We start from the raw sequence: 20,022 nt of genomic DNA, 5'->3' as shown, positions 1-20,022 counted from the left end.
ATTTGAAAATTTAGATGAAATATACAAAGTTGTTTACAATATCCTATTATATCTGTAATATGTACAGGATCTATAGTGATAACCCTTCTTTCATTCCAGATATTATTTGTGCCTTTTGTTTTTCCTTGATTAACCTTACCAGAGGCTGACCAATTTTTTAAGTCCTTTCAAATAACTCACTCTTGCCAGCCACGTGTGAGGAATCCAGTTGTGTCACGTTGTCCCAACATAGTATTTTCAATGTTTTCAATTTAGACCCTTTAATCTCTATTGAGTATGTACAGTTCTCTCATTTTGGTTTTATTAGTTTATTACTAGGGAAATGATATCTTTTCGTGTGCTTATTGGCCACTTGAAGATCTTCTTTACTGAAATGCCTAGTAAAATTTTTTTACCTGTTTTTAAATTGCCTTTTTTTTTTTTTTTTTTAAATTGATTGGTAGGAGTTACTTCTGTATTCTGGATCAAGTCTTTTGTCAGGTTTATGTATTGCAAATACCTTCCCCGAGGCAGGGGACTGTTTTCATTCTCTTAATGTTATCTGTTAGTAAACAAAAGCTGTTAATTTTAATGTCCATTTTATCATTTTTCTTTCTTTTATAGCCAGTGATTTTGGTATCCAATTTAAGAAACCTTTGCCTGCTCCAAAGTGAAGAAGAAATTTTCCTGTTTTCTTTTAGATGCTTTATTAAGATTGCTCGGGGCGCCTGGGTGGCGCAGTCGGTTAAGCGTCCGACTTCAGCCAGGTCACGATCTCGCGGTCCGTGAGTTCGAGCCCCGCGTCAGGCTCTGGGCTGATGGCTCGGAGCCTGGAGCCTGTTTCCGATTCTGTGTCTCCCTCTCTCTCTGCCCCTCCCCTGTTCATGCTCTGTCTCTCTCTGTCCCAAAAATAAATAAAAAACGTTGAAAAAAAAAATTTAAAAAAAAAAAAAAAAAAAAGATTGCTTATAACTTCCCTTCTCATCTTTGTTGCGCCATTCATACTTAGATCTATGATGCATCTAGAAATAATTTATGTATATAGTGTGGGAGTCAAGAGTCAATCTTTAAAATTTCAGTGAAGGTCTGCTGATAGCAAACTCCATTTTGGTTCATAAATATCTTTATCTCATTTTAAAAATATTTTTTGAAGAGTATAGAATTCTAGGTTGGGAATTTTTTTTTAGCACATTGATGTTATTCTGCTGTCTTCTGGCTTCAGTTATTTCCCTCATAAGTAAGTTATCAGCTTAAGGTTGATACTCCTTTGAAAGTAATCAACTTTTTTTTCCTGGCTGCCTTCAGGATCTCCTCTTTATCTCTGTTCTGTATCACTATGATATGTGTGTTTGTAGGGTTTTGGGGGTTTTTTTGTTTTTGTTTTTTTTTTCTGATCCTGCTTGAGATTCTTTGGGCCCCTTGGATTATTATTGTCTTTTATCAGTTCTGAAAGATATTCAGCTATTATATTTCATTGTCTTTACCTCATTCTTTCAAAAGCTCCAATAACATGTTAGACCTATTGTTATATTCTCCGTGCCCTTTATGTCTTTTGTTTCATATTTTCCAATCTTACACTCTCGTAATTTCTTCAGAATTGTGACCAACAAATTTGGAGAAGAGCCTCTATTCGTTCTTTAAGAAATGAAAATGAATTTTTTAAATCCCATGTTTTTTATATACTTGACAACACTGTTTCCTCAACATTGTTGCTTAAGATCCATACGTAAGAGTTTGGGGTATGTTAAGATAGATATTTAGGGGAGAGGGGTTGGTAGCCCTTCACCTTCCTCACATTATCATGACTTCCTTTCTGGGAATAAAAACAAATCGTGTTGGTATGATCTAAGGTCACTAGCCTGTATGTGGGTAATAGGTTTTTCATTTAGAAAGTAGTTCAGAATCCCCAATTTGTGGGATTTTTCCTCATATATGTATATACTGATTAAATTTAACACAAGTTACTTTTCAGTAATGTTAGAATATATTAACCAGAACATCAGTTGTCTCTTTGAGAAGGTCACTTATAATTCTTGTGTCACTTTTCCCAGGAGATTCTGCTCTGTGGGAGAAGTGGGGTTCAGTTTCATCAGGGGTGCCACTGCAGGTACCCAGCTAACACTGACTGCTTCTAATGAACCAGGCACTGCACTTTCTGCCGTGTAACATTACAACAACCCCATGAGACAGTATTGTAATTTCATCTCAATCTTAAGAAAATGGAAGCTTTAAAAGACAAACAACTTTTCCAAGTATGCCCTGCTGAGAACTGGAAACTAGGATTCGAATCCTAATAGTTTAACTTTTGATTCCTTGCTCTTATGCTTATCCTGTCTTGCCTCCCTGGAGAACAGGACATTATTTTTATATATAGGTGTAATGGGTATATATTTCGCAAATAATCTTTGTTTTGTCACAGAAGTCTCTATGGCCTTAGGAGAGATCCTTAGCTTATTTCCTGTCACATGATGCTGTAACATAGATTTGTTCTTGAAATGTGTGTGTGAAGTGAAAGGCAGCATTCAGTCATCATATGGTGGTGGTAGGAGCTGCACACCTTGCTGATCGCTGGCCACACAGCTACACAAGTGTTCCCTACTCAGAAAGCCAAGACTGGTGGGCAAGACGGATGCCAATGGTATAAGGTGAGAAAACAGATGGGGCCCGGAGGAGCACAGAGCACCACTCACCCTACAGAGAAGCTGTAAGGGGACTCTGGAAGAATGTGTGCGAGCACAGGACCGTAGTACATTAAGGACGTGCACTAGTGACGTGGAGGTTTGATGTGTGCAAAGCAGAGTGCACTGGGGGAAGTGGGCTGTACCTGGGAAAGGTAGGCTGTGAGGATCAGCAGAGGAGCTTCCCAAACACTCTGGACTCCCCAACCCCTTTTTCCCCTTTAGCGAGCCTGCAGAGGGACTGTGAGATCGGTTTGACCAAGTGCCCAGTGCTGCTAATGCTGCTGTCAAAGAGCCACACCTTGAGAAGCGTGCCCTAGGGGGACTACTCTGTGGGTGCAGGAGCACCACAGCTAGCCAAGAGAGCTCGCCATGCACTTCCAGCTCAAGCTCCACGGCCAAGACACACACTGAAGGATGTGCTGCCCCTTCTTCAGCTGAGGTAGGTAGAAACGTTCAAAAATGACTTTACCAGGAAATGAAGAATTCCATTGAATCATAAAGACTGAAAAAGTGTCATTTCCCCAAAACTCACTTGTGCATCCTCATAGGTGTCCTCATTGCTCTACAAACACCTAAGCACCTGTTGTGTGCTGTCCATAGGCCACTGGAAGGACAGCAGGTGACAAAGCCCCACAGGCCTAGCGTTCAGTACAGTGGCCACTAGGTGTTTACACCTCAAATTAGAAATTCCATTCCTCAGTTGTATTGGCCACATCTCAGTGCACAGATGTAACCAGCAGCAATGCAGGTAGAGAGCACGCCCATCACAGAAAGGTTTCTGTTGGGCAGATGACAGACACTGTACACGTTGAAAAATGAGCCCGAGTTAGTTCTGAGGGAACAGGGTAAGGTTCAGCGAACTGTAGAGCAGACCTCGTCCAGCCTGGGCATTGTTGACAGAGTGGCAGTGGGATAGGCTGGAGAGGGACAGGTGGGAGTTTGGCTTCCATTCCGGTGTCTCAATGCTTTTCTTTCAATTCCACAAACTCTCATGTGCCTTTCAACAAATCCCTTTTCTTTAGTAGTCTTGAAGGTGACTCATCACAACAGAAAGAGCCCCCATCTAGAACTGCATTCTGCAAACTGTTCTACAGAAAGATGTCAGCAGGTGCCCCCAACTTCCCTTGCCCCAGCAGAGCCCCACAGAGCCCACTGACAGTTCTGACTAGTCCTGTAGTAAAGGAGCATTTACAGTCTTACATGGGTTAAGTTTGCCAAACTTTTAGGACCATGTGATACAATCAACTAGTGATACAGTTTTGGGTCTTTCCTTGAGGAAAGCAGGACCAGAACACAACTCTTCTACAACTTGGTCTTGTTTTGCATTATTTATTTGAAGCCCTTTGTCAGAATGTGTTGTGTAGGTGGGAGACCCTTGCTCCTTCTTTGAAGGGCCGTATAGGACCTAGACATCCTCACACCTCTTTGTCAGCAGCCAAGCCATCAGGCCTCACCAGCTACACGCAGAGAGCAGGCATGCAAGGGGAGCAACATGTTCTTTTATTGATGCAAGTACGTCCAGTCACACCAACAACTGACATCCTGTGTTACGGTACAGCTTTGTACTCAGAGTTCATCTCAAAATACCAAAACATCATAAGGTGTGTATCAAATCAGGAAAATAAAGTAGCAAACATAGACACTGTATCAGGTAGGTACTAGGACTGATGACCCCGTGGAGTGCACACTGACATGAAAGCTCCTTAACTCGCAAGACAAAGTGTTCTAACGTTGTATTCCAAATATATATTCTCAAGTTTTTAGCCTTTCTGTATCTCAAATACATAAACAAAGCAATATGTACTACCAAGATACAATATGTACTATCTAGAACATCTGAAAAGTGCAAAAACACTGTGACAATACAGTGTAAATAATCTTGTTCCACCCAGGGCTGAGGGCGACGTCCATATCGGATTGGGGAGCCACCCCTTCCTGAGGCCTCACCTCCACATCTCCAGGCTCTCCTAGGAGCTTTGGGAATTAGCAACTAACTGACCCATCCTCACTTGGGCATCTCGGCTGCAGGCTCCTGGGAAGCCAGGCATACGGAGAGAAACAAGGGTGAGTAGTTCTGAATCTGCTTGTGCAGAATGAAAGCCCTGCTGTGAGGGAGAGAGAGTCAGAGCAGATGGCCCACCTCTGGCTTTTGAGGGATCAGGACTTGCCCTCCCACAGCCAGAAAGACAGAAAATGGAGTGTACTCAAGTTTGGGTATGGAAAATACCTCCAAATTCTGGGCAGTTTTCTGTGAGTGGGCTCCAGCAGTCTGGTCTGGCTAATATTCTGTTTCAGATTCCCTTAGGGGAGCCCCCCACCCAGAGGGAAGGAGGAGGCAGTCTGCTAGAATACCGCTTTGTAAGTTGCTTCTTTTCATTTTGTACTGGAGTTTCAGGAACTGCTTTAAATGTCCCTATCCTCAAGTCTACTTTGTACCCTCTTCATTACAGCTCAGTGTACCTTTCCGTTATAGCCTGGGAAACAGACAATTCCACCACACCCTCCCCCCTTACATTTATTTTAGATTTTCTCTTTTCCTAAAATGTAGTTGAAGAACAATTTGCCAGACATATTCCAATGGAAATATGCTGCCAGGTATCCCCCTGCCCCTCCCCGACCCCCTAAATCCCTGATAAAGGAAAATGAAAATGTAAACTTTGGAAAGCCTGTACTCAGGGTTTGCTTCTAGAAGTATGCAAATGAGGCCCCTTGGCCAGCCAAGCCCTTCTTGCTAGAACCTCTCTGGCCTAGGTTTTGAGGGCAGGTACTTTGTGGCCCAGGGCAGAGCTTTCCTGGCATTTCCCTGGCACTGGCTGGCTGAGGGCTAAAAGAATAGAGTGGGAGACCGGCCCTCCAGTACTCTCTAAGGCACTAACCCCGACATCAGAGACACTGGCTGGAAGGGCGTCCAAGCAGGCAGGGCTCACATTGGTTTTGGTTGGGTTTTTTTTTTTTTTTTTTTTAAATATTTTTTCGTAAGATGTTAATAAAAGTAGAAAATAAAAATCTACATTTCATTAGAATAAGATGTTATCATGGATGCCATCTCCCATGATACTCTTTCCCCACCCTCCCCGAAGCAGGGCCCTGCCCTGTTATTTAAAATAAACAAACAAAAAAACTTTTGTAAGTGCCAAAGGTTGATGCATGAAATAATTACTTTTTTTTTTTTTTTTCATAAAAGTTATATACAAAATGGACCCCAACCAGTGAGGCCTCCTCATCTCAACCCTTATCAATCAAGATTAAAACTCAGTGCATGTGTGTGCTTCGTCCCGCGTCTGCAGGCTGCATCCGTGCCTTCAGGCTCTGTTAAGGAGAGTCGTCCTAAAGGTAAGCAGGGCACAGAGAAATGGTCAGGTGGTTGGCAGGCCCTTCCCCTGAGCAGGCAGAAGGCTGGCCACGCTATTTGGGGACGGCCTGGATTCAAAGATCCGGCCAAGAGGGGAAGGGTCAGCGACACTCAGACCCAAGTCCTCAGCCTCCCACCGACTGGCAGCCTGTGTAGAGACACCCCTGGCCGCCTTTCAGAAGGGCAGATCCATCACGCTCCCCAGTCCTCTCCCTTCCAGCAGACTTGGGCACGGGACTGGTCTCGGGGGCTCACAGGCCCATCCTGGGGGTTCTCCTACCTGAGAGTCTTCCAGCTATCCTTCTCCATGTGGTTTTCAGGACCTTCACTTTCAAAGGAGGCGATGAAGAGAGCTGAGAGAAGAAGCCCCTCAGAACCCACGTCCACATGCAGTCAGTCTGCCTACCACACCAGTTGTCCCTTCCTTTCTAGAGGTACAACTGGGCCTGGGAAGGGACAGTGACTTCTGGTCTGGACCTGTCCACAGGTCTCTGCTCCCTGGGGTTCTAGAGCTCGCAGCTTGGCGACTGAGAAGCTTCCTGGTTCTGCAACACTATCAGGGGGCTTCCAGAGCCCCATCTCTCCTTGTTCTCATCCTGTCACCTACCCACAGCCCACCCTCACGTACTCAGCCCTGTGGGCTCAGCTTCCCCTGTGATCAGGCCTGCCTCCCAGGGCAACCCCCCATGAGAGGAGAGGCCCTGGACGTGGGGAGTCAGGTGACATGTACAGTGCAGGGAGGTGGATGTGCTGCCCTGGGGAGCCGGGCCTCACCTTCCTCGCTGTAGATGGGTGCCGTGAGCAGGTAGTTCTGAATCTTCTTGTCCTTCTCGAAGGGACACTCTACCTGAGTCCATGTCATGAACTCATGGATCTGTCTGGAGATTTCCCAAAATTTCTGAAGGCACAGAAGACCAACTGGATGTTCATTTGTCACCTTAAGCTTGAAATCCTTGGTTTGGGCAGGGGATGTAGGTTCCGGTTTCATTCTGTGCCCCAGCAAGATGGGACGGTGACCCTGCTCAGCTGACTTTGTGGCCACGGCAGCACTTTATGCAGCATCAGAGCCAGTAAGTGTCCCCAAGACCACTCAGTCCTGCACTTTGCCTAGGCCCGAGGCTGCAGCAGGGTCTGTGCCTCCCCCGTGCGAGACCCCAAGAGGGCCCCATCGGGGACTCCAGGCTGAGGCAGGTATGCCAGCCATACCCAGCACAGCACCACCAACCTGAATGTGTCATGGTCTCATTCTCTGGGGAGCTGTAGGGGAAACGGGGCTGTCCAGTACTTACCTCACACAGGTAAGGGGTAGGAAAGAGTTATGGATTCTTACACAGGCCCCCATAACCTTTGTCCTACCTTCCCACCATTGGCCAGCTACCCTTGGTTTCCATCTGGAATTCTGCTGCCTCCTCCCTGCTCAAGTACCTTCTTGCCTAAAGCCTTCCTCACTCCCAAACCCCCAGAAGTAGCCCCTTCTGTGTCTCCCTGGTGGGGTCAGTGTTGGGGCCACTCTTATACTTCACAAACAGCACATATAACCCACCCTGGAGCTTTCAGTCCTAAAGGCCTTTCCGCAAAGGGCCACTGCTTTTCAGCTCTAGTAGCACAGATTCTACCTGCCCTAGGATAAGGCTGAGAGGTCTGTTCTGCCCTGTGTTGGGACAGTCTGGCACCCTTCCCCTCAGGCCACAAGGGTGCTGAGCTCACCTTAAAGTTAACATGCCCATTGGGCAAGTGATTGGTATGGATTTTGTGCAGGAAGTAAATGTCCTTAACGAAAAGGTTGAATACAGGGATAACAATCTTCTCTCTGCTGCTGTTGGCCATCTGGGACCTTTGAGTGGCCCCCTGCAGGGCAGTGCGGTAGTTGCAGAAGTTGCTGGATGGGTCCATGTGGTGCTGTGGGCAGACAGGAGGACCTGGTTGGCTGTGTTCTCCCTGTACCCCTGACTTGTTCAGAATGCCCCTTCACAGAGTAGGAAACAGCGATGGGGAAGGCATTTCCCTGCTGGGCAGCCCTGGACTGTCACCAGAAGAGACCTCCTTTCTGGGAGTGAGCACCTGGCTGAGTACTGGGTTTGGATCCAAACATGAGGAAAGTTACAGAGAAGTCTCACAGCTCACACACACCTCTTCCCTGCCCTGCTAAGCCTGTGTCTCACTTCTTTCCTTTCAAAACCTTCCTTTGCCCTTCTACTTGGACCAACACCTCCCAAAACTGACAAGCTCTGTAGGACACATTTGCAGAAAGTAGATTCTGTGATCAAATACTTCAGGGAAGGCTGCAGGTGAACCTACCCACTCTTGGGCCACCCGGATGATCCAGGACCGCAGGAACTCAAGCCAGGAAAAGGCCAGCCTCTGCTTCGTCAGCATCACCCAACACCCCAGCAACACCCTGGGACCCACTTTTGTCAAACTCTTTCCTAACCACTCTCTAGAACTTGCCTTAGGCAATGCCAGTTCTGCCTAAAGTTCCAAGGGCTGAGGAGAGCTTCAGCTACCCACCTCCTAGAGCAGCCAGGCCAGCTCAACATGCCCTACACCAGATGGCACTGTGGGCAGTGGGTTCTGAGCAAGGGGGCAGAGTGGATGAGGCTCACCCCGCCCCAGGCCAATGTAGGACATGGCTGAGGTGCTTACCTCCAAGACGTCAAACTTGGCCGTCTTGACTTTGGACCACGTTTTCTTCAGCCTCGCCACAGGACTGAGGTTCATGCCAGCTGCAGGGAACAGCAGGTGGAGTCAGGGTGGGGTTAGGTAGGCCATGCAGAAGCTGGATAGGAAGCCCCTGGGGCCTGGCCACTCACAGATGATGGCCATCATGGAGTTGAAATTCCCGATGTTGAAGCACTCCCGGGCCACATCAATAAAGAACTCTAGCATGCGGGTCCGGTGCTTCTTCTTCACCACCTGGAGAGCAGCCAAACAGCTTCAGGGTGAGCCCCCTACAGGAGTAACCCCCCAACCAGTCCCTGAAGGGCAGCCTAGACAGGAGCTACACTGGGCCCTCAGAGCTGTCAGACCCAGGGCTGGGGAGATGCTCATCGGCTGCAGAGGCAGGAAATGCAGCTGTAGCATTTTCGGTGCTGGGCACAGGGGCAGGAGGGCAGTCTGAGAGTACTAAGGGAGTCCCAGATAAACTCACAGAACATGCCAGGTACATTCCATGGATGGGTGTCTCATAATTACTGTGAGATTGGCTGGAGGGTAGGGGGGAACAGGGATGTTGGTGCCCCAGCAATGGAGACTTCTGTCTCCACTTTCAAAGTTTTATCATCTCAGGGGTGTAGAAGTCAGAGCCTCAGGAAGCACTGTGGGTCCAGAGAAGGGACAGTGTCACCCCACCCATATGGGCCAAGCAGCACTTACCCGGCACACCTCGGTGGCCACTAGCATGCTAAGGCAGTTGAACCAGTTGTCATAGGCCTCCAGGCTATAGGTCTTGGTCAGGTCCCCTCGGCACTGGGAGAAACACAACAGGTCACAGGGAACCTGAGGACCCTGCCAGCAGGTGCTGCCCCAGCCCTAACCCCAGAAATGAGCAGGAACCATGGCCAAAAGAGACTGAAAGTGATGGTGGGGTGTGGGCAGCTGACAGGTCCAGGTCTCCCAGGATGCCCCATCCCCAGGCTCCTGGGAACAGTGGCCCCCTTCTAGTATACAGCACCCTGAATAGCTGTCTGCTGACCCCTTGGGGCAAGTACCAGGCCACACCCCTAACATTTGGTTGTAAGGCCCCCACCCTGCATAGGTATAGGTGCTAGGCCCACCCTAAGGCCACCACAGAGCACACAGCAGCCCCTCACCCGGTGCTTGTCCCGAGAGTCCATGTGGCTGACGATCTGCATCAGGTCCTCAGGGTGAATGCTGCTGACCCTCTCCTAGGATGGGCGAGGAGGTAGCACAGGAGGGGTGATGAACCTGCCATTCTCCGGCAGGCCCCACACTCGGGGTATAGGCCATGTTTAGAGTACCTGTGAAGACCTTTCTGCAGGGGTGCACTGCAGGCCCTCCTTGATCAGAGCACCCAGCCAGTGGCAGGCCTTGAAATGCACCCCAGGGGTCTGCAAGACCCTCCCCTCCCAGGGCTTCATGGGATGAGGTGGAAGTCTTGGGGGCAGTGGCTCCTAGGTGCAGGGTACCTTCTCAGCCCAGGGCATAGGCAAGATGAGGTGACAGGGCAGGGGAACAGGCCCTCCCCCTCTAAGCCTTTCACCTCCTGGGCCAGTCCCCATCATCCCAGCCCCTCCCCTATACATGGGGTTGCTGTGATCCCAGGGACCCAGGAGCTGACAAGTGAGCTTCACCTGACACCCCAGTCTGACCAGCAGGGGAGGCCCTGCAGCACTATGTTGAGAAAGATTCTGGGGGTCCAGCATTGGTGAGTACACCCCCGCCCCCATGCCAGGCAGGGCACAATGAAGCACTGACCAGCTCGATATGAGTCAGCTGCTGGGCCAGCACCAGGGGGTCACAGCACACGCCTAGGATGTCCTTCTGAGTGGCTGGCGGCTTAGTCTTGAGGACAGACCCTTTGTCCATCGCCGGTGAGCGAAGCTTGTCCCGCAGCTCCTGAAGCTGGCTCCGGGCAGCCAGCGACAGCAGCAGGCTCTGTGTCATTTGGGCAATGGCCTTCTTCACTGTGCCATTCTCCTGTGGAGGTCAGGGGACAACAAAGGTGCAGGTGTGGGCCGGCAAGGCCACCACCTCTCCAGAGAAACCCATTTCCTCTCCAGGGCTGTGCCCGAGTTTGAATGCACTTCCCTACTAAAACCTGCCATGAGTGTTTGGGCTTTTGAAGGTAGAATGGAACATAGTGTGGGCTTCTCTGAGTACCGTTGAGGAGGGTGGCTCAGCTGGCTGTCCTGTGGGGATGGGAACGGAGGGCCAGGGCAGGGCGAGGGGTAGTCTTCTGGGTCTGAAAACCATGGTTTTCCTAATGCTGTCTAGCTGAAATACTTTTGGCCTCCCCACAGCAGGGAGGAGAGCATCTGGAAGGGCTTCCTCCAGGACCAGAAACCTTTGCTCTCTGGGTGGGAGCAGCCCCCCGAACTCTCCCTGGGCTTTCTGAGCCCTCCAGCCAGACAGAAACTGCTGAGCACACAGAGCACTTTCATTGTGGAGGCCCAGCCAGCCAGGTTTCCTGTCTCCACAGAAGGCCAGGAGGGAGCTGGGAGCCAGAGATGTAGACAGGCTCTTAAAACCTCTTACTAGGTCCCCACTCCACTCACCCCAAGCCCAGGAAAGGGGTCCTGGGCTCATTCCAGCCCGTCACTCGGGACACAGGATTTCCCACATGCAGAAGATGCCAAGGGCAAGTCTGGCCCATTGCTGGACAGCTGAGCAGTCTTGTGGGGAGGGGCAAAAATGGAGCCATCCAGCAGTTGTCTTGGGAGGGTGACCGCATAGAGGACCACATACAGAGCTGTCCCTGAAGACCTATCCTCCTGTGAGAGTAGACCCCCCTTCCCCAGACACATACCCAAGGGGTTCTGCCAGGGTCTAAGGAAGACCTCACCTCATCACACTGCGTGACCCGGTGGGTAATGGCCTTCAGTTCAGCCATGGCCTTCTCATCCTGGAAGTCGTAGGGGAAGGCTTCTGTCCACTCCTTTAACAGCTGCACAATCTTGGCTGAGAAGGACTTCAGCTTGGCCTGGGGTGGCAGGGTGTAAAGTCACCCTCCAGAGTGGGCACAAGATGACCAGTAGTACAAGCCTCCCCATCTCCCCCAGGTCTGCAACACCCCCACCCCCATTATCCCTCGTGGGACCTGCTCCCCAGCCCCATGCTGGGGCGAGGGTTCTAGAGAAGGACATCCCCACTCTGTCTACCTGTGGCTGTGTTGTACCTGCTTGGTTTCATATTCCCCCTTACGTCAGTATTCTTTTTCACTTAATTTTCAAAAAACTTGTCCTCTCATAACCATGACCTAGAAAACTAGTTTCCTTTGCTGTAATTAGAAGTTAGCCATTTAAAATGACAACAATGAAAACCAAGGAAAATTATTAAAACTCAGAGACTCTCAGGGCACCTGGGTGACTCAGTCGGTTGGGCATCCAACTCTTGATTTCTGCTCGAGTCTTGATCTCATAGTGTGTGGGTTCAAGCCCCACATCGGCAGGGTCTGCTGTACTGGCACCGCGGAGCCTGCTTGGGGCTTTGTCTCCCTCTCTCTCTACCCCTCCCCCACTTGCTGTGTATCTCTCTCTCAAAAACAAAAATAAATTTTTTTTTTTTAAATGAGAGATTCTTGCCTGCCCCCTCTCAGTTAGCAACAGGTTGGCAAGTGCCGGGAAGGGGTGCAAACACTCAGAGGCATCCCTCTCTGGACCTCCTATCCTTAAAGATGGGCTGGGCACCCCTGCCGTCACCCTGGGTCCACACACCGGTAAGGCCTGAGGAGGATGTGCCAAATGCTTGGCCGCAGTATCCCAGCGGGTCTTCAGTGCCCAGCCCCACACTGTCCCCCACACACACGTGTGCCCACCACAGCTCCCCAGCACTGACCAGCTCCCTGCCTGCCCAACCTGGACTGTTCTAGCTGCCCTGTGGGCCTCTCACCACCCTCCACCCCCACTTCTTCTTGCCCACATCTGCCCCCACCCCTGCTGAGCTGCCTCCAACCTGCCTGATTCTGGCCATGTCCCCAGCTGGTCCCCTAGTGATGGCTTCCCATGCCTTGGGGAGCCTCTCCCAGATGGCCCCTCACTCCCTGCAGCCACTCCTCCTGGCCAGAGTCCAGTGCAGACGGCATCCAGGAGGCCTTGCTGATACTTCCCCAGAGGACCACACCCCACACTCAGCAGGAGCTAGAGCCTTGAAGCCCCTCAGAGGCCCTGCGGTGCATGTCACCATGAACACAGGCTGGCGGGTTCATGCCAGGCTCCTCTTAAGCTTCTGTCTCCATGCTGACTTTCAGCCTATAATTTCATCCAGCCACCCCGCTTGGACTTATTTCCACCTGTCTCTTCAGGAGCCTTTCCTAACCCTCAGGCTGTGCTCAGTGCCTGTCTTCCTGCATCCAGGGATTCCAGGAGCGCATCCCCGCATCCCTCCAACAAGGAGACTCAGTTCACAGGCCTGGGCTGCACACCTGCAGGGGAAGGTGGCCTAGCCTGGTGGAGGGAAGGTAGAGGGGAAAGTCACCAGCAAACAGGGATGGGACATGCTCTGCCACAGCCCAGACTAGGCTCTGCCAGCTCTCTGATGGCACACTGACCACCTGGTCTTCTGCACCAGACCCTGGGCTTCTAAAAGTCTCATCTGAAGCACATGCCCCCAGGGACAGCCTGTGGTTTCTTGACTATCCCGGCTGCCCAAAGCCTGGCTCAAGAAGAGACAGCAGGGGCAGAGAGCCCCATTTGAGTCACTGCAAACCACTCTGAGCAGGAGTCAGCCTGCGAGTGCTGCCACCTGACCCCCACCCCGGAGGGGTCAGTGACCCAGGTCCCACTGCGGCTTTTCTTCCAGCGGGGGGTCCCGGCACTGACCAGGATTGCTGGCAGAGCTGTCTGCCGTGGCTCTCTCCTGGAAAGGGGTGTGAGTGCCCACCAAAAGCAGTTACTTTCAGCATCCCACGAAGAGTACTCGGCTCTGTGTGCACCCCATGCCGAATGGGGCGCCATGCCCCGGGGCGCCGCCATGCCCCAGGCGCATGCACCCCATGCTCCTCTGCCAAGGAGGCCAGAGACCAGCCAATCTGCCCCATCAGGGAGGGCCCCCTGCTGGGCTCAGCCAGACCTGACCTGCCAGAAGCACGGAGACAGGCAGTACCCATCTGCTCCTTTACCTTCTCAGACCCGGTCTCCAGCTGCTGCCTCTGCTCCAGGCAGATCTGCCCCACGCGGGCCAGCAGGTCATGAGGGGGGATGAAGACCCGGGAGCTCAAGAGAAATGTAAAGATGTATGTCCTCTGAAGAAGAGACAGGGAGAGGGGATGAAGAGGAGGTCGGGCCTGTGCCCCTCCAGCTATGGTCACAGCCTGTCTAGCCACCTGCTGGGCCCAACAGCACCATCCAGCAGCCATGCCTTCTCCTGCATGGTTTACTCCACCTTGAACGTCCTTCCTTTTCTCTCACTGCCACCCAAATTCCTGCCTCCCTTGCAAGGCACAGATCAAACCCCACTTCCCTGCAGCTCCTGGAGGCTTCCCCGGACAAGCTCAGCTCCCAGCAGTCTTGCTCTGCTGGGATTCTCCCCCACCCTCCGTCCTACCCCACGGTGGGAGCTAACACCCAAACCTGGATGTTGGTGGGACTCTCCCAGCCTGTGTGAGCCCATTGCCCAGCCCACAGTGCCTCCAGGGTCAGTCTCCAAGCCTTCTTATCCAGATCCTTACTGGTCTTGCCAATGGCGGGCAGAGTGGGGCATTTTTGGACCCAGCACCCAGCGTCAGGGACTGTCAAAAGCCCCTGTGCTAACAACCAGCTCTGGGCCTTATGTCCACCTGCTATACCACAGCCCCTCTAGCCCACATCCATGTGCCCTTGTCCCTGGGCTGTGTGGTACAGTTTCTGAAGGGCCCTCATGATCTGAACTAAAAGGTGTCAGGGAACAGGGCCCAGGGCCAAGGGTTCTCTGAGGCCTTTTGTCTGACATGGGTCAGCACCTGGGAGACCTTCACACTGGCTCCTGCCTGCAGACAGGTTGGACATAGGAGTGGGGCAAGATGCTTGAAGCTCTCCTGGGGACTCTACCCCTACATGGGTGCTGCAGGCTGGGGGGCCTGGGACCCTTTGCCCTCACCCTGGGCCCAGGGCAGGTCTTCCTTGTTCCAGCCCAAAGCAAGTGGGCCGTGTTTGCTGGGAAGCGCAGGCCTTGCAGATCAGGCCTCAAGGCCTCAGGCCCTCACTGCCCCCCTGCAGCCTTTAGACGCCACTTGAGGAGATCCTCCTGGGAACAGCAGGGGTTCCTCTAACCCCCAACAGACTTCCCATGCCCTGTCCCCAGGCTGTGTAGCATGGGTGCTCAGGGATCCCAGCTGCGTGGTAGCCCCCTTCTAAACAGATGGCTCACAAGTGTGATGAATGTCACCCAGGCATCACACCTTGGAGTTCCTAGCCAAGGCAAGAAGAGAACCCAGGGAGGAGCTGTGCATTTCCAAGGAGCACAGAGACTCGCTGGTGTGTGTGTGCATCCCCAGCTGCCCACATACACAGGAGAGGGGGACAGTGGGGGGAGGGAGGGAACCCAGGAGCTTGGCAGAGAAGCTGATGCCCAGCTGGACTCTGCCGGCCCTAACTCTGCACTTGCACCCCTTTACTCTCTCCTGGAAAGCAGGGGGTGATCCCAGGGCATAGTGTCTGGGGGAGAACACTGGGTAACAGCTGGGGAGGCCCCTCGGGACACACCTAAAAGAGAAGTAGCTCCTCCCACAAGGCCACAGAACAGTTCTGGGGTTGGAGGTGCCAGCCCCTGGGAGGTTGATGCTCTGCCCTAGGCTTCTTCAGGAGACCTGACCCTCAGCTGCAGTGTCTGCACCACCAATTCCAGCCCCAGCCCAGCTTTGGGAGGGTTTTCAAGTAGCATAGAGTAGACAGCCCCAGGAGGAAGATAGGAGGCCTGATGTGTTGGGGGGGGGGGGGTTGTGCCAGGAACACCCAGAAACTGAGTTGGCTCCAGTACCATTGGATAAAAGCTGGAGAGTGGATAGGGGCAATTCCTCCCCGACCCTCCCATGCAAGCCTGTGTCAGACGCCAAGGCCAGCAAGCACAGCTCTGTTCTCAGGAGGGAGGGGGCACCTGGAAGGGGACTGTTGCAGCCTGGCCCTCCAAAGGGAGCAGGCAGGCCCAAGACCACTGCTGCTAAGAGATGTGACCTCTCAGAGGCAAAAGGGAAGCCACACATGACAAGGGAACTCTTTCTGCCTGTTCTAAGAATGTACCAGTGGCATCCTGAAATGAAGAGGGGGGATCCGAATTGTAGCGGAAGGCCAGTCCTGCCCACGCAGGCATGTGCCGTGGGGTCTGCATGCTGGCTGGGCATGGCGGGGCTGTCCCTCTTTATTCTGGACCATGGCATTTCATGCACAAAACAAACTTCCCAGCTGGGTGGACCCTCACCAGGACCCCAAGGCTCCAGTCTTACTCCTTAGACTCTTCCCTAAGGACCCTGTTCAGAACTCTGACCCCTGTTCCACCCCTTGTGTATCTGCTTCCTTGTGCCACCAAGGCTATCTCCCAGCTGCCTGGGGTCAGCAGGGATGTCGCTGCAGATTCCTCTCCCCTGCAGGGGCAGGAGAGCAGAGCAGGAGGTAGGACTGAGACTCCCTGATGGCCTGCCTCTCCCCTGTTGCTCTGTCCAGCTCTGTCTGGGCCTCCCTTCCCATCCCCGAAGCAGCTGCCCCTGGAACCTAGGTGACCCCGAACAGTCCCACCCATCTCCAGGCTCCAGGCACTTACATCCGGGTAATAGTCCACTGTGGGGACCAGGTGCTCCATCAAAGCCTCCAGGGACCCAGAGATGAGGCGTCCCTCTTGGAAGACGAGGTCCCCGGAGCTGCTGGCCCCACTTCCTCGCTCCCCCATGCCGGGCAGCACCTGTCCACTACAGCTGGGCCCAAGTATGCTGGAGAAGACGATGGACGTCTGGGGCATAGTTTCCTGGGAGAGAAGAAAGAGGCGTCATAGGCCTGGTCACCCGCAGCCTGAGTGCAGGTGCACAGTGAGAGCCCCAGCAGGGCCAGGAGGGGCACCGCACCCAAGGGTGGGCATTGAATGGCAGCTCAGATGGGCAGGCAGATTCCTCAGCAGCCCTACATTCACTGAGTGTCTGAGAAATATTTCTTGAACACCTGCTCCATGCATACCAGGCCTCATTCCTAGAACCTAGACACACAGAGCCCTGCCTCCTGGGGTCACATCCCAGTGGAAGAAGAGAAACTATGGAGAAAAACAATGCCCGTAGGAGAAGGATCTGGAGCATTTCGGGGTGGTCACGGCAGCCTCAGGTAAGATGGTGTTAGTCATGCAGCCGCCCGGAATAAGAAAGGAACATTCTAGGTATAAGAGACAGCAGGTGCAAAGGTCCTGAGGCCAGTGTGTGTGGAGGGAAGGAGCAGGGAGAGTAGTCTGAGTAACAAGCCAGACCCTGCACAGTGTGGGCCAGGGGGCCATGTCTATTCCTCTGAGACAGGAGGCATGGAAGCTCTGAGCACAAGAATGACTTGACTCAGGGTGAATGTCACTATTTCTGCTATGCGGAGACCCAGCAAGGAAAGGATCGGAAAACCAACTGGTGGGTTTTGCCATAACCCAGGGAGGGATTGCTCAGGTCAGGGGGTAGCAGAGGAGGGGAGCAGGGTCAACTCCAAATGCTGCAAAAAATGGTCTCAGGCCTGAGTGATTGATCAGCACGGGAAAGGACGTGAGAGTGGGGTTTGGAGAAAGATCTGGAACTTCATTTTGACATGCTACGTGTGAAGTGCCCATTAGATGCACATGTCAGACAGCTCATGTGGGGGTGCTCAGTGGTCCCACAGTGGCCTGGCCTGTTATGGCCAGGAGGCTGAGGGTGCCCACCTCACCCTGCAGCAGAGCCTCTTAGTGGAAGTCCTCAGGAGGTCTACAAGAGTCTGCAGCCCTCCTGGGCCTCAGTTTCCCCTTGCCCAGGGGGCGGCACCTGGGAGGTGCTGCGTGGGGATCAGAGTGAGGAGCGTTTGCCAGCCTGAGGCCTCCGAAGCTAGTGCCCACGAGTCTACTCTCCCTCCTGCCGGCCAGAGTAGCCTGCCCTGCTAGCTTGACCAGCCTCCTCCTCTCCCCACTTAGAGGGCAGGCTAGGCTGGAGTAGAGCAGGGCCTTCCTGCGCCCTCTCCCACGTCGGGAGAGCACTGGTGAGCAGGCACCACCACCCCAGCACCTCCATCCCCAAGCCACCACGCTGCCCTGCCTCCCAGGGGTGGAGGCTACCTCCTCGTGCTTAGGGGCCTGGGAAGTGCACACACTCTCCTTGGGCTCCCGCAGCCCTGAGCACTCACCTTGCTCCTGCTGCTGGGCTGCTCCCAGCCCTAGCCTGCTTTCTGACTCAACCTGGGGCAGGCTTCTGAGCCACTGTGGCCGCAGTTTCCCCACTGTGCAGAGCAAACAGTAGCCCTGATTATTTTACTGCCATGAGAGGGGCAGTGAGGTGTCTACACAAGCAGATCTGACTTCCAGGCCACAGCACATCAGCTGTGCTTCACATGAGAGAAAAGGGGCACTCGGCCCAAATGACCTGGCTTCCCTGCCACACACACACCTGAAGGTTGCCTTGGAATTCTCACAAAAATCCTTCATAAGGAGAGTAAGAACTCAAGGAAAGCCCCTGAGGTTGAGGTGTCCGTGGTCCCCAGGCTCAGCTGCCTCACTTGGGGATGGGGTTTCAGACTCACAGAACACTCTCCTCAACACGTTAGAATGCAGATTCTCAGGCCCTGCCAAGTCAGAAACTCAGGGATGGCCCTTGATCTGTACCTTGACAAGCTGTCTGAGGGGTTTCTGAGGCTGCCCGAGTCAGTCAGAGAGCTACTGACTTGGGTAAACCCTTCATTTTTCAGATAATGAAATAGTGGGAAGAACTCAACTGAGGAAATCCTAAGAGTCCCAAGTGCAGCCAAGGTGTCACCACCTCCAGGAAGCCTCCCTGGGTTAATCCCTAGACTGCTGACTGCAGGACTGATCATTTGCTTTCGTGCTCTCCTGCCTAGCCAGAACCCAGCCCATTAACCATTTGTGGGATAGAATGACAATGGTGGGCTCCCCAGCAATCCTTATCAAAATAACACCAGCATTCTTCACAGAGCTAGAACAAACAATCCTAAAATTTGTATGGAACCAGAAAAGACCCCAAATAGCCAAAGCAATCTTGAAAAAGAGAACCAAAGCTGGAGGCATCACAATTCCAGACTTCAAGCTGTATTGCAAAGCTGTCATCATCAAGACAGTATGGTACTGGCACAAAAACAGACACTCAGATCAAAGGAACGGAATAGAAAGCCCAGAAATGGACCCACAAACATATGGCCAACTAACCTTTGACAAAGCAGGAAAGAATCTCCAATGGCACAAAGACAGTCTCTTCAGCAAACGGTGCTGGGAAAACTGGACAGCGATGCAGAAAAATGAACCTGGACCACTTTCTTACACCATACATGAAAATAAATTCAAAATGGATGAAAGACCTAAATGTAAGGCAGGAAGCCATCAAAATCCTAGAGGAGAAAGCAGGCAAAAACCTCTTTGACCTTGACTGAAGCAACTTCTTACTCGACACGTCTCCGGAGGCAAGGGAAACAAAAGCAAAAATGAACTTCTGGGACCTCATCAAGATAAAAAGCTTCTTCACAGCAAAGGAAACAATCAGCAAAACTAAAAGGCAACGAATGGAATGGAAGAAGATATTTGCAAACGACATATCAGATAAAGGGTTAGTATCCAAAATCTATAAAGAACTTACCAAACTCAACACCCAAAAAACAAATAATCCAGTGAAGAAGTCAGCAAAAGACATGAATAGACATTTCTCCAAAGAAGACATCCAGATGGCCAACCGACACATGAAAAAATGCTCAACATCACTCATCATCAATCAAAACCACAATGAGATACCACCTCACACCAGTCAGAATGGCTAACATGAACAACTCAGGCAACAGCAGATGTTGGTGAGGATGTGGAGAAAGAGGATCTCTTTTGCCCTGTTGGTGGGAATGCAAACTGTTGCAGCCACCCTGGAAAACAGTATGGAGGTTCCTCAAAAAACTAAAAATAGAACTACCCTACAACCCAGCAATTGCACTACTAGGCATTTATCCACAGGATACAGGTGTGCTGTTTCGAAGGGACACATGCACCCCCATGTTTATAGCAGCACTATCGACAATAGCCAAAGGATGGAGAGAGTCCAAATGTCCATCGATGGGCGAATGGATAAAGAAGATGTGTGGTGTATATATATATATATATATATATATATATATATATATATATATATATATATATATATATATACAATGGAGTATTACTCGG

At 51.8% G+C, this 20,022-nt stretch overlaps 1 protein-coding gene and 1 long non-coding RNA gene across 9 annotated transcripts in view; one reads left to right on the top strand and one right to left on the bottom strand.

Moving 5' to 3' along the window:
• Positions 1-943: 943 nt before the first annotated feature.
• Positions 944-19,950, top strand: LOC131493043 (uncharacterized). 3 transcript variants are annotated; one of them, XR_009252422.1, is made up of 4 exons: positions 944-3,099; positions 4,553-5,993; positions 6,333-6,446; positions 18,552-19,950. It is a non-coding gene; the product is annotated as an uncharacterized LOC131493043 (long non-coding RNA). The 3 variants fall into 3 exon arrangements; XR_009252423.1 differs by lacking the exon at positions 18,552-19,950 and having other exon boundaries at positions 944-2,624; positions 2,883-3,099; positions 6,333-6,722; XR_009252421.1 differs by lacking the exon at positions 18,552-19,950 and having other exon boundaries at positions 6,333-6,722.
• RASGEF1A (RasGEF domain family member 1A) overlaps positions 4,138-20,022 on the bottom strand; it is an 87,410-nt gene continuing 71,525 nt past the window's right edge. For all 6 annotated transcript variants that reach the window (XM_058697102.1, XM_058697099.1, XM_058697100.1 and 3 more), the window contains 12 exons: positions 16,420-16,620; positions 13,808-13,930; positions 11,534-11,671; positions 10,447-10,668; positions 9,822-9,896; positions 9,385-9,477; positions 8,823-8,925; positions 8,656-8,735; positions 7,720-7,911; positions 6,787-6,910; positions 6,293-6,365; positions 4,138-5,987 (listed from right to left, as the gene is read on the bottom strand). In XM_058697102.1, coding sequence (XP_058553085.1) covers positions 5,963-5,987; positions 6,293-6,365; positions 6,787-6,910; positions 7,720-7,911; positions 8,656-8,735; positions 8,823-8,925; positions 9,385-9,477; positions 9,822-9,896; positions 10,447-10,668; positions 11,534-11,671; positions 13,808-13,930; positions 16,420-16,614 — 1,443 coding nt within the window. In that variant the 5' untranslated portion in view covers positions 16,615-16,620 and the 3' untranslated portion in view covers positions 4,138-5,962. The remainder of the gene's footprint in view (positions 5,988-6,292; positions 6,366-6,786; positions 6,911-7,719; positions 7,912-8,655; positions 8,736-8,822; positions 8,926-9,384; positions 9,478-9,821; positions 9,897-10,446; positions 10,669-11,533; positions 11,672-13,807; positions 13,931-16,419; positions 16,621-20,022) is intronic.

Source organism: Neofelis nebulosa, chromosome 13 (assembly GCF_028018385.1).
Source record: "Neofelis nebulosa isolate mNeoNeb1 chromosome 13, mNeoNeb1.pri, whole genome shotgun sequence".
Lineage (NCBI taxonomy): Eukaryota > Metazoa > Chordata > Mammalia > Carnivora > Felidae > Neofelis > Neofelis nebulosa.
The sequence above is the reverse complement of the archived record's forward strand: the minus strand, read 5'-3'. Positions and strand labels throughout refer to the sequence as shown.